Source organism: Mesoplodon bidens (genome assembly GCF_964165515.1).
Source record: "Mesoplodon bidens genome assembly, chromosome: 3".
Classification (NCBI taxonomy): Eukaryota; Metazoa; Chordata; class Mammalia; order Artiodactyla; family Ziphiidae; genus Mesoplodon; species Mesoplodon bidens.
Window position 1 is genome coordinate 18,972,541 of NC_138178.1, and position 14,758 is coordinate 18,987,298.

A 14,758-nucleotide genomic window follows, 5' to 3' on the forward strand; every position below is an offset into this window, starting at 1 on the left:
CATGTACCACAATGTTCACTGCAGCACTATTTACAATAGCCAGGAAATAGAAGCAATCTAAGTGTCCATTGACAGATGAATGGATAAAGAAGACGTGGCACATATATACAATGAAATATTACTCAGCCATAAAAAGAAAGGAAATTGAGTTATTTGTAGTGAGGTAGATGGATCTAGAGTCTGTCATACAGAGTGAAGTAAGTCAGAAAGAGAAAAACAAATACCATATGCTAACACATATATATGGAATCTAAAAAAAAAAAAGAAAAAAAATGGTTATGAAGAACCTAGGGGCAGGACAGGAATAAAGATGCAGACATAGAGAATGGGCTTGAGGACATGCAGAGGGGGAGGGGTAAGCTGGGACGAAGTGAGAGAGTATCATGGACACATATACACACTACCAAATGTAAAACCGATAGCTAGTGGGAAGCAGCTGCATAGCACAGGGAGATCAGCTCAGTGCTTTGTGACCACCTAGAGGCGTGGGATAGGGAGGGTGGGAGGGAGACGCAAGAGGGAGGAGATATGGGGATGTATGTATATGTAGAGCTGATTCACTTTGTTATACAGCAGAAACTAACACACCATTGTAAAGCAATTATACTCCAATAAAGATGTTAAAAAAAAAGACAAAGGAATCAAAAACTATCCATACAAAATAAAACATAGCACAAAACACTGAAGACAGTAAGAGAGAAAAACATGGGAAAAGGAACTATAAGAAAATTCTTTGGAAAGAACTATGCTTATTTACAATGTCCCTAGGAAAACTTCCTGTGCTTTCTGCAGTCTCATTAACACTGGATCTTCAGCTCTCCTTTTTTTCTTTTGGCTAGCTTAATAGTGTAAAATGATTCATTTATTACTTTTTTTAATTAGCATTTCTAGTGCTACGAGTAGTGAAATTAACATACTCCCATATATATGTATTTGTGAATTCTGTGTTTATTTTCTCTGCCCCTTGTTTATCATGGTGGTGGTCAGGTATATTTGAATAATTTCTTTAGGTATTAGTTGTCTATCATGTTGTAGTTATTTTAGTCATTTTACTGATGTTTAATTGGTCAGCACCAGTTTCAGTAGGGATAAAAATTTGGAAGAACAGAAAGTGTCAGTTCCTCTTTGACGATCCAAAGATCTTCAAGGACATTTGAGGATATAAGATTAGTTGATCCGTTTTTGTCTTTAATTGAATGAAAATACCAGTATACCTTTTTAGCCTATTGCAGAAAAAAATAATCATCAAATTTTATTCATTATAAACTAACAAAGAAAACAGTATAAATTAATGAAATGTAGCGTCTAAAATGTGTTGGATTTTTTAAAAGGTACTTACTTGCTGTGTTTCTTACCTCTATTCAAAGTAACTTTGGAAAGGCCAAAATCTGTTAGTTTAATATGACCTTCATTAGAAATAAGCATATTGTCTGGTTTCAAATCCCTGCACATATAAAAAACAAATAGCAGATAACTAAAAAAGAGCTAGTGTTGATTTTAGAATTACCAGCGAAAAAAACAGAAAGTTACAGAACAATCAAACCCGACTTATTTTCTCTCATTGGTGGCTTTGAAAGTGCAGAAAACTCTCAAAAGCAGACTATATTTTGTATATCTGAATCTACAAGAAAGTTAACTATTTAATGCTAGATTATCTTTGGCATTATTCATTACATATTCTATTAAAATAAATAAACTTCATTAGGTAAAATAAACCTCAAGCCAGGTCAAAATCATATTTACCTCTTTCAAGGAGGGTGAGATTAAGCCTTAATCGAAAAGAGCCACTTAACCTTTCTTTGCAAAGAGCAAAACACTGTAAATCAGCTGGCATTATAACATATAGCACTTTTATATGATGTACAGCTAAAGGAGTGGAAAAAAGATTCAATATTCTCCACAAAATGGGATACCCGAAGACAAAGCAACATATTCAAAACACACAGGGAGATGAAAGAAGAGTTGATATAATTTCTAAACTCACACAAGTTACTACTAAACTTTAGATAACCCAGATATGTGGGGTTATGCAAATATTTAAGACTCAAATATTTAATACATAATTTGATTACTTGTGCTTTAAGTAATAGTTTGGAGAAAAGTCAGTCTTTACCTGTGGATGATGCCATGTCTATGAAGATAGTCTAGAGCCAATGCCACTTCAGAAATATATTTCACAGCCATCTCTTCATCAAAATAACCATATATGTGTAGGAGAGACTTGACATCTCCACCTATGAGATACTCCATTACCTGTCAAAAGGAATATAAATATTGCAAAATAAAACCAATATGACTACTTTAAAAATATCTTACTTGAGCATTACAGTTATGCATTTTTAGCATGGTCCTCTAAGACACATTTTCTTGGTGTCACTCAGTACACATCAATACCAGGTTTACTCATACTGCCATATACTTTTTAAAATTTAAATTAAACTGTTTAGTCTGAACAAAAATTCAGACATACACAGAAGGTGTGAGAAGAGCAGGATGACTTCTCATATTCTCTCCATCTACATTTGCCCATCATTAGCACTTTGCCACATTTGCTTTCTTCCTCTCCACATATATGAATATAAAAATGAATATTTATGCTAATCATTAACATGATTGTTACATAATAAACATAACACAATTATTAACATCATTAACATAAATACCTTACATGCATGTATTTTTGTTCAGATTAAACAGTTTAATTTAAAAAAATATGGCAACATTAGCAACTGGTATTAGTCTATAACTTTAAAATTTTGGCTGACTAACTCAAGAATAAAGTTGAAGAGGTCATCATGTATCTCCCAACAAGGTCATTCTTATGTAACGAAAGCATAATAAAATGCACGGAATTTAATGCTAAAATAATGCTATTACCTGTTGTATAGTCTGTACTCAAATTTCTCTGATTACCTCAATATTGTTCCTGATGGCCTCTCTCCTCGTCCCTCATGCCCAGGCCAGGATCATGCATGAGATTTAGTTGTCATATCTCTTTCGTATCTTTTAATCTGGAATAACTTTTTGCCTTTTTTTGGCAGGGTGCTGGATGGGGTATGGGACGGTCTTTCATGACATCTGATTATTTCCATATGATTCAATTCAGGTTATGAATTTTGGGCAGGAATACTACAAAATCGATGTTGAGTACTTCTTAGTGACTTCCACCAGATGACACTGCTAAATATTAGTGTGTTCCATTCCTGGTAATGTTAACTTTGATGACTTAGTTAAGGTGGTGACTTCCAGGTTTCTCCACTGAAGAAGTATTTTCTCCTTCTTTGTAATTAATAGGCAATCTGGGGAAGATACTTTGAAACTATGTAAATACCTCTTTCCCCAACAAACTTTCAAGCAATGATTTTAGCATCATATGACTGTACATGATTTTTGCCTGAATTCATTACGGCTATGAGGCTGCAAAGCTCTATTCATCCTTCTACATGCACTAGTCATTATTCTCAAAATTTTCTATAGTTTCAAGCTATAAAATATTGCCTACTAAGGACTTGATAATATAAGGTCATTTCTTTCCTCTTTAAGGCAATCACTTCCCTGGTACACAGAGGTTAGTTAATATTTGTTGATGGTATGAATCATTAAAACATTACTAAGCACAAAAACTGTGCTAGCATGGGGAATATAGCATGAATAAAATGTAACTGATGCACTTAACGATTATAATTTAGTAGGAGGGAAATAAGTAAGCAAACAGATAACTGTATCTGAGCTCATGAGAATGCTTGTTTTCTCACACCCTCATCAACAATGATTATCAATACTTTTTGTCAATCTAAGGAAGAAAAAATGAACTTGTTTAAATGTTTATTTACTTTTAGGGAGATTTAGCATCTTTACACTGCTTTTGGTCTTGCATATTTCTTCTCTGAATCACTTGTATTCTTTGCCTATTTTTCTACTGGGGTATTTACCCTTTCTTACTGACCATGTATATGGTATTTTGTGTCAATGTAGGCTTTATTTTTCACTTAGTAAGATGTGCACCATTCTCTTAAAATAATCACATCAGTTTTCTTCTAATACTTTTATGGATTCCCTTTTCAAGTAGAAATCTCTGATACAAAAGGGGAATAAATGAACTTTGCACTATCTCAAGTTTCATAACCTCACAGAATTATTTCAAGTGACTTCAGAGAACAGAATCTTGACAGTACATACATCATAAGGGCAAAAAGAATTGCAAACAAATCCTAAATTGAATCCAGTTGTTTTAGTGTTAGGAAAACAATACTGGTATTGCTATGTTGAAAATACTATATGCATATATATATATATAGATAGATAGATAGATAGATAGATAGATAGATAGATATAGTTAGGAACCCAGATTCTCAGGGTGAAAGAATACAAATATTTTTCAAAATATTTTTATATTTTATATATTTTTCAAAAATGTTAACTAAAAATTCTGTAATTTTCCTTTGACCTGGAAATATCAGCATGAACTCATGATATATTTTTCTATAAAAATGTGTGTTTCCTAGTCTGCCCACTGAGAATGCCTAAAAGGAATGACAACCTAGTGGCAATGAACTTTTCTAATCACTACCTCCTAGATCACGGTCTCTAGACACTATTTCCCAAAAATGAGCTAGACCTCCTTGCCTAGATCTAGTTCAGGATATTTGCAAAATAAGCCTTAACTATCTTGTCATGACAGAAAGCAAGGAAGCTATCAGAATACTAGGATAGTATAAAAAGACAAAGAAATGAACTGAAGGGGCTCCCACTCACTAAAGACGGGACAATTTAAACACAGAAAAAAATGACTGCAATGGATTAAAACACATCAAAACTACAACATTCCATGAATTCATAAAGATACTTTAAAAAACACACTTATTTAGAGGTTGCACTTCTGAAAACTGGTGATGAAAGGGAAAGAATCAAGCATTTATTCTGCCTTCCTTAGACAAGCTGTATTTCAGAGTAATGAAATAGATAATAAGGGAAAGTTCTTTATAGATGAATTCCAGCTAATAAAAGCTGAAGGAATAATAGAATATTTTAAAATCATCATTTTGAAAACCTTAATAAAGAATCCAGGCATTAGGGTAAGCTGGGATGAAGTGAGAGCGTGGCATGGACTCATATATATTACCAAATGTAAAATAGATAGCTAATGAGAAGCAGCCACATAGCACAGGGAGATCAGCTCAGTGCTTTGTGACCCCCTAGAGGGGTGGGATAGGGAGGGTGGGAGGGAGACGCATATATATGTATATGTATAGCTGATTCACTTTGTTATAAAGCAGAGACTAACACACCATTGTAAAGCAATTATACTCCAATAAAGATGTTTAAAAAAAAAAAAGAATCGAGGCACTGAATCACAGGATGCCAAGACCATTTACATGAAAGGTTGGTGGAGGAGTTGGAATGGATTAAACAAATTTGGTGAAGTGTTGCCAACTGGTGAACTTGGATGATGATATATGGGAGTTCATTATAGTAATCTTTCAATTTTTGTATATGTTTGAACGTTTCCGTAATAAACATTTCCATCTTTATGTTCCTTGTACTTAGCGTAGTACCTGGAAAGTAGTAATCAATTATTTGTTGTTATTGTGGCTAAGTTTAGTCATACTTTATCTTTTTGTCTCAAAGTAGCTTTGATTTCTAGGAAATCTTTTGTCTAAGCCAGTGCTTCTCAAACTTTAACATGCCTGGGGATCTTGTTAAAATTCACAGTCTGGGGAATTCCCTGGCAGTCCAGTGGTTAAGACTCGCACTTCCATTGCAGGGGGTGCGGGTTCGATCCCTGGTTGAGGAACTAAGATCCCACATGCCATACAGCACGGCCAAAAAACAAAAAACAAACAAACAAAATCACATTCTGATTCAGCAGACTTGGAGTGCAGCTTGAGATTCTGCATTTGTAATAAGCTCTCAGAGGATGCTGATACTGATTGTCTGTGGACACACTTTGAGTATCAAGGATCTAAACCAGTGATGAAGTTAGTACACAAGATATGGCCGCCTATCTGATCTCAGGAATAATAATTCAAAAATATTATAGTAGGGACTTCCCTGGTGGCACAGTGGTTAAGAATCCGCCTGCCATTGCAGGGGAGATGGGTTCGATCCCTGGTCCGGGAAGATCCCACATGCCGTGGAGCAACTAACCCCATGCACCACAGCAGTGGAGCAACTAACCCCATGCACCACAACCGTGCTCTTTGGCCCATGGGCCAGTTTGCCAACTATTGGCTTAAAAGATGTAAAGTCAATTATTCTGTTTGTTTACACTAAACAGAAGCTATTGGAGTTACCAAACATTTAATCCACACACTGTCTCTGAAGTCAGAAGAACCTCTAGAACTTGAAGTCAAAACACCTACCATCCTCACCTCTTCCTGCCCCCACCCAAATTCCTCATTAGAATTAAGAGTGTAAGCTGCTGTGTTAAATGAAAAGCAAGCAGCTCTCCAAGTCCACACACCCCAAATCCACCACTTCCCTAAATCTTTCCTTATTATACCCCAAGCTTTATGCCTTTACTTAGCAAATATTTGTAGCACTCTGTGCCACACACTGTTCTACATAGTTTATATCAACCTATTGAAATTTTAATAACAACCTTTGAGGCAGGAACTATTATTATGTCCATTTTGCAAATGGGGAAACTGAGGTGTGATAGTTCATTTTATGTGTCAACTTGGCTAAGCCATGGTACCCAGATATTTGGTCAAACACTGATCTAAATGTTGCTGTGAAGGTATTTTTTAGATGAGATTAACATCTAAACCATTAGACTTTGAGTAAAAGCTGATTACCCTCCATCATGTGGGAGGGCCTTATCCAAGCAGCTGAAGGCCTGAAGAGAAAAAAAATTGAGGTGTCATCTCTTTCTCCTCCAAAGAGGAGGGAATTCTACCTCTTCACTGCCTTTGAGCTTGAGCTGCAACATCAACTCTTCCCGGAGTCTACAGCCTGCTGGCCTACCCTGCAGATTTTGGACTTGCTCGCGCCATAAACATGTAGGGCAATTCCCTAAAATAAATCCCCCCCTCTCTCTACACACACACACACACACACACACACACACACACACACACAGAGACACAGGCAGACAGACAAACACACACACACACACTCTACTGTTCTTTTTCCCTGAGAACCCTAACTAACAGAACAGGTAAGGTAACTTGGCCAAGGTCATAAAGCTAGTAAGTGCAAGATCTGGAATTCAAACCCAGGTAGTCTGAATCCAGAGACTGTAATTCTTAAGTCACTGGGTTCAGTGATTTCTGAATGAAGAGAAAATGTCAAGTTATTTACTCACCAAGTAGACATTGTTTGCTGACTGCAGTGAATAGTACAAATGCACAATGAAAGGACTTTTGCTTAGGGCCAGGGCGTCCCTCTCAGCTTGTACTTGATGAGTCATATTTTTGTTGATCATGTCTGCTTTTTTGACAACCTGTAGTACGTAACATGACAATAGACACATCCATTTTATTTTTTATGACAAAGTATTCTCAGGTTTCCAAGTTGCTGTCATGAAAACAATCAGAGAGAGAAAACACAGATGTTGTTTGGACCTTACATTGCCAGCGGGGAAACTCTGCTAGAAAAACAGCTAATATGGTGAAAACAAACAAAACTTTCTTTAACATAGAACTGCTTATCTTGGTATCAAGTGGCAAAAGTATCACATCCCTTTTGATAAGGAAAAAGATGTAAGCAAATGCTCCTTGACTACCCTGCCTATTGGCAGAAAAAAAATTCTGTTCTATTCTTCTTACAACTAAGCCAAAAGATAGTAATGTTCCTAATACGTCCCCAGATAATCAGGAATGTAGGCATAGAGAAAGAGTAGCTAATTCATTTTTTTAAATTTCTGGTTCTTTGATGGATGGAAATAGAAACAGAAAGAGGAGGAATGTAAGTTTGTTTGCCTGGGAAAAAAATTTCTTAAAAATGGTTAGAGTTTACTGAAACTTAATGGTCTCAGATTCTGTGTTATAGAAAATAACTAACTACTCTTTTTAAATCTCAAGGTAACTGGTAAGGAAGCAAAACTATAATCTACATTAAAATTGGAGCACTAGGGCTTCCCTGGTGGCGCAGTGGATAAGAACCTGCCTGCCAATGCAGGGGACACAGGTCCGATTCCTGGTCCGGAAAGATCCCACATGCCGGGGAGCAACTAAGCCCGTGCGCCACAACTACCGAGCCTGCGCTCTAGAGCCTGCAAGCCACAACTACTGAGCCCACAAGCCACAACTACTGAGCCCTCAAGCCACAACTACGGAAGCCCACGCATATAGAGCCCGTGCTCCGCAACAAAGAGAAGCCACCGCAGTGAGAAGCCCGCGCACCGCAACAGAGTAGCCCCCGCTCGCCGCAACTAGAGAAAAGCCCGCGCACAGCAACGAAGACCCAACGCAGCCAAAAATAAATTTAAAAAAAAATTAGAGCACTAAACTGAATAGTTAGTAACATTGAGATCAATTCTCAGGAAGATTACAAGTCAAAAAAAGGCATATTTCTTCCAAAGATTCAATAGAACATGTAATAAAACCATTAATACGCTGTAAATTCCAGCCTTAGAGCCTTTCTGTAAGAAAACAAGGGAAATTGACAGAGCCAGTCTGAAACATGATTTCACCTATCATTCCACTAGATTGCAAGCTCTATGAGGGCATGTTCGTTTTGTTACCACTGTACACAGACTCTACACACAAAGCGGATATTCACAAACACTTATCAAAAAGTGTATTGGATGACATAAATCACAGCAAGATCCTTTTGGACCCACCTCCTAGAGAAATGGAAATAAAAACAAAGATAAACAAATGGGACCTAATGAAACTTCAAAGCTTTTGCACAGCAAAGGAAACCATAAACAAGACCAAAAGACAACCCTCAGAATGGGAGAAAATATTTGCAAATGAAGCAACTGACAAAGGATTAATCTCCAAAATTTATAAACAGCTCATGCAGCTCAATAGCAAAAAAACAGACAACCCAATCCAAAAATGGGCAGAAGACTTAAATAGGCATTTCTCCAAAGAAGATATACAGACTGCCAACAAACACATGAAAGAATGCTCAACATCATTAATCATTAGAGAAATGCAAATCAAAACTACAATGAGATATCATCTCACACCAGTCAGAATGGCCATCATCAAGAAATCTAGAAACAATAAATGCTGGAGAGGGTGTGGAGAAAAGGGAACACTCTTGCACTGCTGGTGGGAATGTGAATTGGTACAGCCACTATGGAGAACGGTATGGAGGTTCCTTAAAAAACTACAAATAGAACTACCATATGACCCAGCAATCCCACTACTGGGCATATACCCTGAGAAAACCATAATTCAAAAAGAGACATGTACCAAAATGTTCATTGCAGCTCTATTCACAATAGCCCGGAGCTGGAAACAACCTAAGTGTCCATCATCGGATGAATGGATAAAGAAGATGTGGCACATATATACAATGGAATATTACTCAGCCATAAAAAGAAACGAAACTGAGCTATTTGTAATGAGGTGGATAGACCTAGAGTCTGTCATACAGAGTGAAGTTAGTCAGAAAGAGAAAGACAAATACCGTATGCTAACACATATATACGGAATTAAAAAAAAAAAATGTCATGAAGAACCTAGGGGCAAAACGGGAATGAAGACGCAGACCTACTTGAGAATGGACTTGAGGATATGGGGAGGGGGAAGGGTGGGCTGTGACAAGGCGAAAGAGAGGCATGGACGTGTATACACTACCAAACGTAAGGTAGATAGATAGTGGGAAGCAGCCGCAGAGCACAGGGAGATCAGCTCGGTGCTTTGTGACCGCCTGGAGGGGTGGGATGGGGAGGGTGGGAGGGAGGGAGATGCATGAGGGAAGGGATGTGGGAACAGATGTATATGTATGACTGATTCACTTTGTTATAAAGCAGAAACTAATTAAAAAAATAAATAAATAAACTTAAAAAAAAAAAGTGTATTGGTGTTTTCATTTCAACAGCTAATAGGGACTGGTTAGTATAATAGAAGGAAACGCAAAAAATCTTGGGAACATATGAAGCGAGGGAGAATTAATTTCAGTAGGGTGGGTCTGAAAGTTCAGGAAAGGTTTGAAGGGGGGCTAAGATGAACCTTAATACATACATAACATAGGTGGAGGAGAGCAGAGAAGGGTGGAAGGAAGGCACTTAAGGAGGAGATAGAATAAACATAAGTTTGGAAGCAAGACAATACACAGCATTCAAGGACTAGCCAATTGTCTGGCGTGGCTAGAACATAGACTATGTAGACGATACAGTGGAAGCTTAGAGCCAGAACTTGGAGCATGACTGCTTTTCTAAGGAGTTTGGACTTTAGCTTGCACGGCACAGCCAAAGGAGTAAAATAGTGATTCCAGTTAGGGGCCTGTTCCAATAGACTAGGTATAGAAATGAAGGCCTGACGAACCTTAGAAACATCATGTCAAGTGAAAAAAGCCAGATGCAAAAGACCATACATTTCATGATTCCATTTATATGCAATGTCCAGAAAAGGCAAACCTATAGTGATAGAAAGTAGACTGATGATTACCTGGGGCTAGGGGTGTTAAGGGGGGGAGACACTGTAGATGAGCAAGAGAGGTCTTTTCAGGGTGATGGGAATGTTCTAGAATTGGAATGTGGTCATGGTTACTCTATATTTAATTTACTAAAAACTGAATTGTACTTTTAGAAAGAAAGAAAGGGAAAGAAAGAAAGAAAGAAATGGAAAAAGTGAAGTCCTGTACTTGGGCAGACTTCGGAATGGAATGGAAGGGGTAATACGAATGAATATGAGACAGAATTGACAGGCCTAGTGGAGAGAGAGAATATACAGATGAAGTAGAGAAAAGTTAAAATGACTGAAGTTTCTAGCTTGAATGACAGAGATGGTGGTATTATTACATGGAGAGAAGGAACACAGGAGGCAGTTAGGCGGAGAGGACTGTTCGAAGTTAGGCAAGCACAATTCCGAGGTGCCTGCTAGATATTCACACCGCAATGTCCGACAGGAAGTTGAAACTGCATCAGGCTGCTGGCTTCTTTCCTTTATCACCATCACTCAGTGCTGAGATGTGAGTAATCTGAAACTATGGGAGTGGATGAGAATCAAGAGTGGCCAGAACAGCTTCAAATATATTGAAAGCTCTTGAATGCTTTGGAATGATATATACTACTGCAAGGATAAAGGAGTGATTTGGGACATATTTCAGCTCTGTCTTTAAATATAAGTACATTCTAGATTTATAGAATGAAGAGAAAAGTGGGGTTTAATGAGATCTTTTTGGTTATATAGGTCAGAAGTTAATCTACATCACAGCATGCTGACTACAGTTAATCCTACATTGTATATTTGAAAGCTGCTGAGAGAGATCTTAAAAGTTCTCATCACAAGAAAAAAAATTTGTAGCTGTGTCATGATGGTTGTCAACTAGACTTATTGTGGAGATCACTTCGCCACAGACAAATACTGAATCATTATGTTGTACACCTGAAACTAGTAAATGTCAGTTACATCTCAATAAAAAAATGAATCTGTCAAACTGATAGAATTAAAATATAATATGGAAATAACTGTTTCAAATTTAAAGTTTCAACCCTAATCCTGGTAAAGACCAAATTAGTAAAAATGATTCAGAAGTTCTGGCGTCTCCTAAGCTTTCGCGGTGCGAAGAGAAGGGCGGGGCAGTGGTGGCACCGACTTGCCCGCGTTGTCACCCCAAGTGAGAAGTCATCCCACAGGGCTCCGGAGGTTTCAGTGAGCCAGGCACCCGTCTAGTCGTTCCTGCGGCCCTGGGGCCTGCCCAGTTCAGGGGGCGGGAAGGAGGGCCGAAGGGCTGGCCTCTTTCGCTTTCTTTATTCCTTGACTCTTACCTTCACCGCGTACAACCTGTTGCCTTTCTGCCCCAGATACACCTTCCCGAAGGCGCCGCGGCTAATGGGCTTCACTATGGTGAACTCTTCAATGGAGGGAGGTCGTGGCACCGGGATCCTATTCACGAACTCCCCTGTCGGCGTGCCTCCTCCACCCTCCATCTCGCCGCCGGCGGTGGTCTCCATAGCAGGTCAGCCCGGATGCAAGTCTCTGTCAGCGACCAAGGGCCCTTTCGGAGCCGCAACTCCCGCCAACTGGTTTCAAAGCGAGGCTCCGCCCACGCCGCGCTTCGGTAGTGACGTCACGCCGTCGCTGCGCACGCCACGCCCAATCCAGTGCGGCCCCGCCACTGTCACCTGCTCTGCGTCGACGCAGAAGCCAATGAACGTGAAGACGGGGCAGCTGGGAAATTCTTGAACCAACCACAGACTCTTCCAGGGTGACAGTGGCTCACGTACCCCGTTTGTAGTGACAGGGGGCGTCACAAATAGTTCTTGGCAAACGGGGAAAGGGATTACGGGGGCTTGAATCTGAATCGAGGGATTTGAAGAGTTTTCTCCCGACCTCCAAACGAGGCTGGTGGGACCCGGCCCTCATCCCATTTTTTTTGTTTTGTTTTTTAAACTCCTTTGCAGCCTCCCACCCGCGGGAGAAACGTAAACCAGTTCGGTCTGGTCCGTGAAACAATGGCCAGTGAAATCACAGAATGTGGAGAAACTGGATGAGCAGGATGCGCATGACTGGTCCTGTAATTTGATATTTTAACAGGATGTAACTTGCCTATTTGAAATAGGAAGAGTTTTTTATTTATTGTGGGGAAGATAAAGAGCACTTAATTGTAGCAAAAGAGGTTATAATAGCTCAAGGCCCAATCAGAACAGGAGAATATATTGTAAGTATTGATAACAAAGCTGGAGAAAGATTTTAACAGGGTCCGTGTCCTTCTTTCCCCTTTAAAAAGAAAACTACAGCCAATGAGTTCTAGGGCTCCGGCGCGTGCATTACTCAACGTCAACGTGAACTACCTCGGGGGGCGTCAGCTGCCCCCGAAAAGGCGGAGCGTTGTCGCACGCCCCTGGGTGGCGGCCTCACCTGCCCCGGAAGTACTGTTGCTTTAGCGCCTTGCCTTCCGGGGCAGATTGTCTGTGTTTGCAGCAGCTGCAGGGAGGGGAGGCCATTTTCCGTTTCTAGGAAGAGTGAGGGCGAGAGGAGAGAGAAAAGAAGGGGAAAAAAGGGCTCAGCGCCTCCCCGCCGGGCCGTGGACAAGAGGGACAGTTTCGGCAGGCGGGTGAGGTCGCTGACGGCCTGGAGAAGATGTTTTCCCTGTCGAGCACCGTTCAGCCCCAGGTGGGTCCGGCATCCAGTCCATTTTTCTCCCCCCGCCCTGCCCGCGTTTGCCGTTTGCGTTTCTTGGAAGTGGTTTCTCTTAAGAGATCGTAGGAGGGAAGCGTTTAATCCAGTTGGAGTCCTGGAGTCCTGGGGTTGAGAAGGGATCGGGGCGACGCTGAGAGTAAAGGGCTGACGATGAAGCAGAAGCAAAATACCAGCTTGATGGAGACCTTGGCTTATCGATTTGATTGCGTGGAATTTTTGCTACAGAATCCATCAGGCATTGTTCAGTTCTAGACATTCTGGGGTGGGGGTGGGGAGGGGGCAGGGGAAACGTCTGCCGTAGATGTAAAGGGAGCAAGTGATGTTCCTTTTCCATCCTTCCGCCTCTTCAAAGACTTTCGTCTTCACAACCCCGATTCTCTACTCTTTCTTTTAAATGGAATTTAATCCAAACATGCTATAAAAATTTGAATAATCTTCTATGAATGCTTTCTCTCTTTTTTGACCAAAAGTAAGAAATAAATATATATTGATATATTTAAGTTATTCACTGCTTGCACTTAAGATTTTGATTCAGCCTCCTCCCCCTCTTTTCATTTTTGAAGCAAAAGGGCAGAGAAAAAAGATTCCAAGCGTTTTTATTTTTAATTCTTCTTTCAGGAGTAATCACCGGTGGCAATGTTTTGTTCTTAGTTCATTTAAAAATCTTTTTTGATGGTGACATTTTGATTTTTTTTGAGAGTTCTTCACAGTTTTTCAAATAGACAGTTTTTGAAACATTCCGTTTTCAAAATAATTTTTGACGTTCTTTAGTTTCTTGGTTAAAGCATATAATTATGTCTCTCTATGTAACCTCCACTCCCTTTTGTTTTGTTTTGTTTTGAATTTTGCTAGTACTGGTGGGGTAATAAAAAATGAAGTGGTTATTTATTGGGCATCAGTAATGTGCTAGGTGAACAAAGCAAATGTGGAATCTTGATGATATGAAGTAAAAAATGAGTAGGAGTTAGCCAAGTGAAGAGTGAATAGATGTAAACAGGTAGACGGAACATCTGGAGGTTCTGAGATAGTGACAAGCCTAGCTGATTGGAGGAACAAGAATAAGGCCAGTGTGGCTAGAGCGTGGTGATTAAAGGGCCAGTGATGGAAAGGAGGTTGGGGAGAAGACCTGATGCAGATCATACAGGGTGTTAAAAGAAGGGACTTTGGGCTTCATTTTAAGTTTGTTGGAAACCATTGAATGCTTTTAAGCATGTTAAGGAGTAACGTGATCAGATTTAGATTACAGTCTATTACAGAGTAATAGATTACTCTGGCTTCTTGCTGTGTGGAGAATGTGGAAGGACAGAGTGGAAATGTTTTCAGTTTAGGATGTTATTGCACTAATCCAGAGAGGGATAATGCACCGCTAAGTGGTGACAGTGGTTATGGAAAGAAGGGGATGAGATTTATTTTGAAAAAAGAACAGAGGGAATTCCCTGGTGGTCCAGTGGTTAGGACTTCATGCTTTCACTGCCAAGGACTGGGGTTCAATC

General features: G+C 39.6%; 2 protein-coding genes across 3 annotated transcripts in view; one reads left to right on the plus strand and one right to left on the minus strand.

Moving 5' to 3' along the window:
• Positions 1-12,136, minus strand: part of MASTL (microtubule associated serine/threonine kinase like) — a 31,613-nt gene extending 19,477 nt beyond the window's left edge. For both annotated transcript variants that reach the window (XM_081228705.1, XM_081228704.1), the window contains exons 1-4: positions 11,891-12,136; positions 7,307-7,444; positions 2,114-2,253; positions 1,356-1,444 (exon numbers count right to left, since the gene is read on the minus strand). In XM_081228705.1, the coding sequence (XP_081084831.1) occupies positions 1,356-1,444; positions 2,114-2,253; positions 7,307-7,444; positions 11,891-12,076 (553 nt within the window). In that variant the 5' untranslated portion in view covers positions 12,077-12,136. The remainder of the gene's footprint in view (positions 1-1,355; positions 1,445-2,113; positions 2,254-7,306; positions 7,445-11,890) is intronic.
• An 878-nt stretch (positions 12,137-13,014) lies between these two features.
• The window catches only part of YME1L1 (YME1 like 1 ATPase), a 33,831-nt gene continuing 32,087 nt past the window's right edge, over positions 13,015-14,758 (plus strand). Inside the window, exon 1 of the mRNA XM_081229198.1 lies at positions 13,015-13,238. Within this exon, the coding sequence (XP_081085324.1) occupies positions 13,206-13,238 (33 nt within the window). The 5' untranslated portion in view covers positions 13,015-13,205. The remainder of the gene's footprint in view (positions 13,239-14,758) is intronic.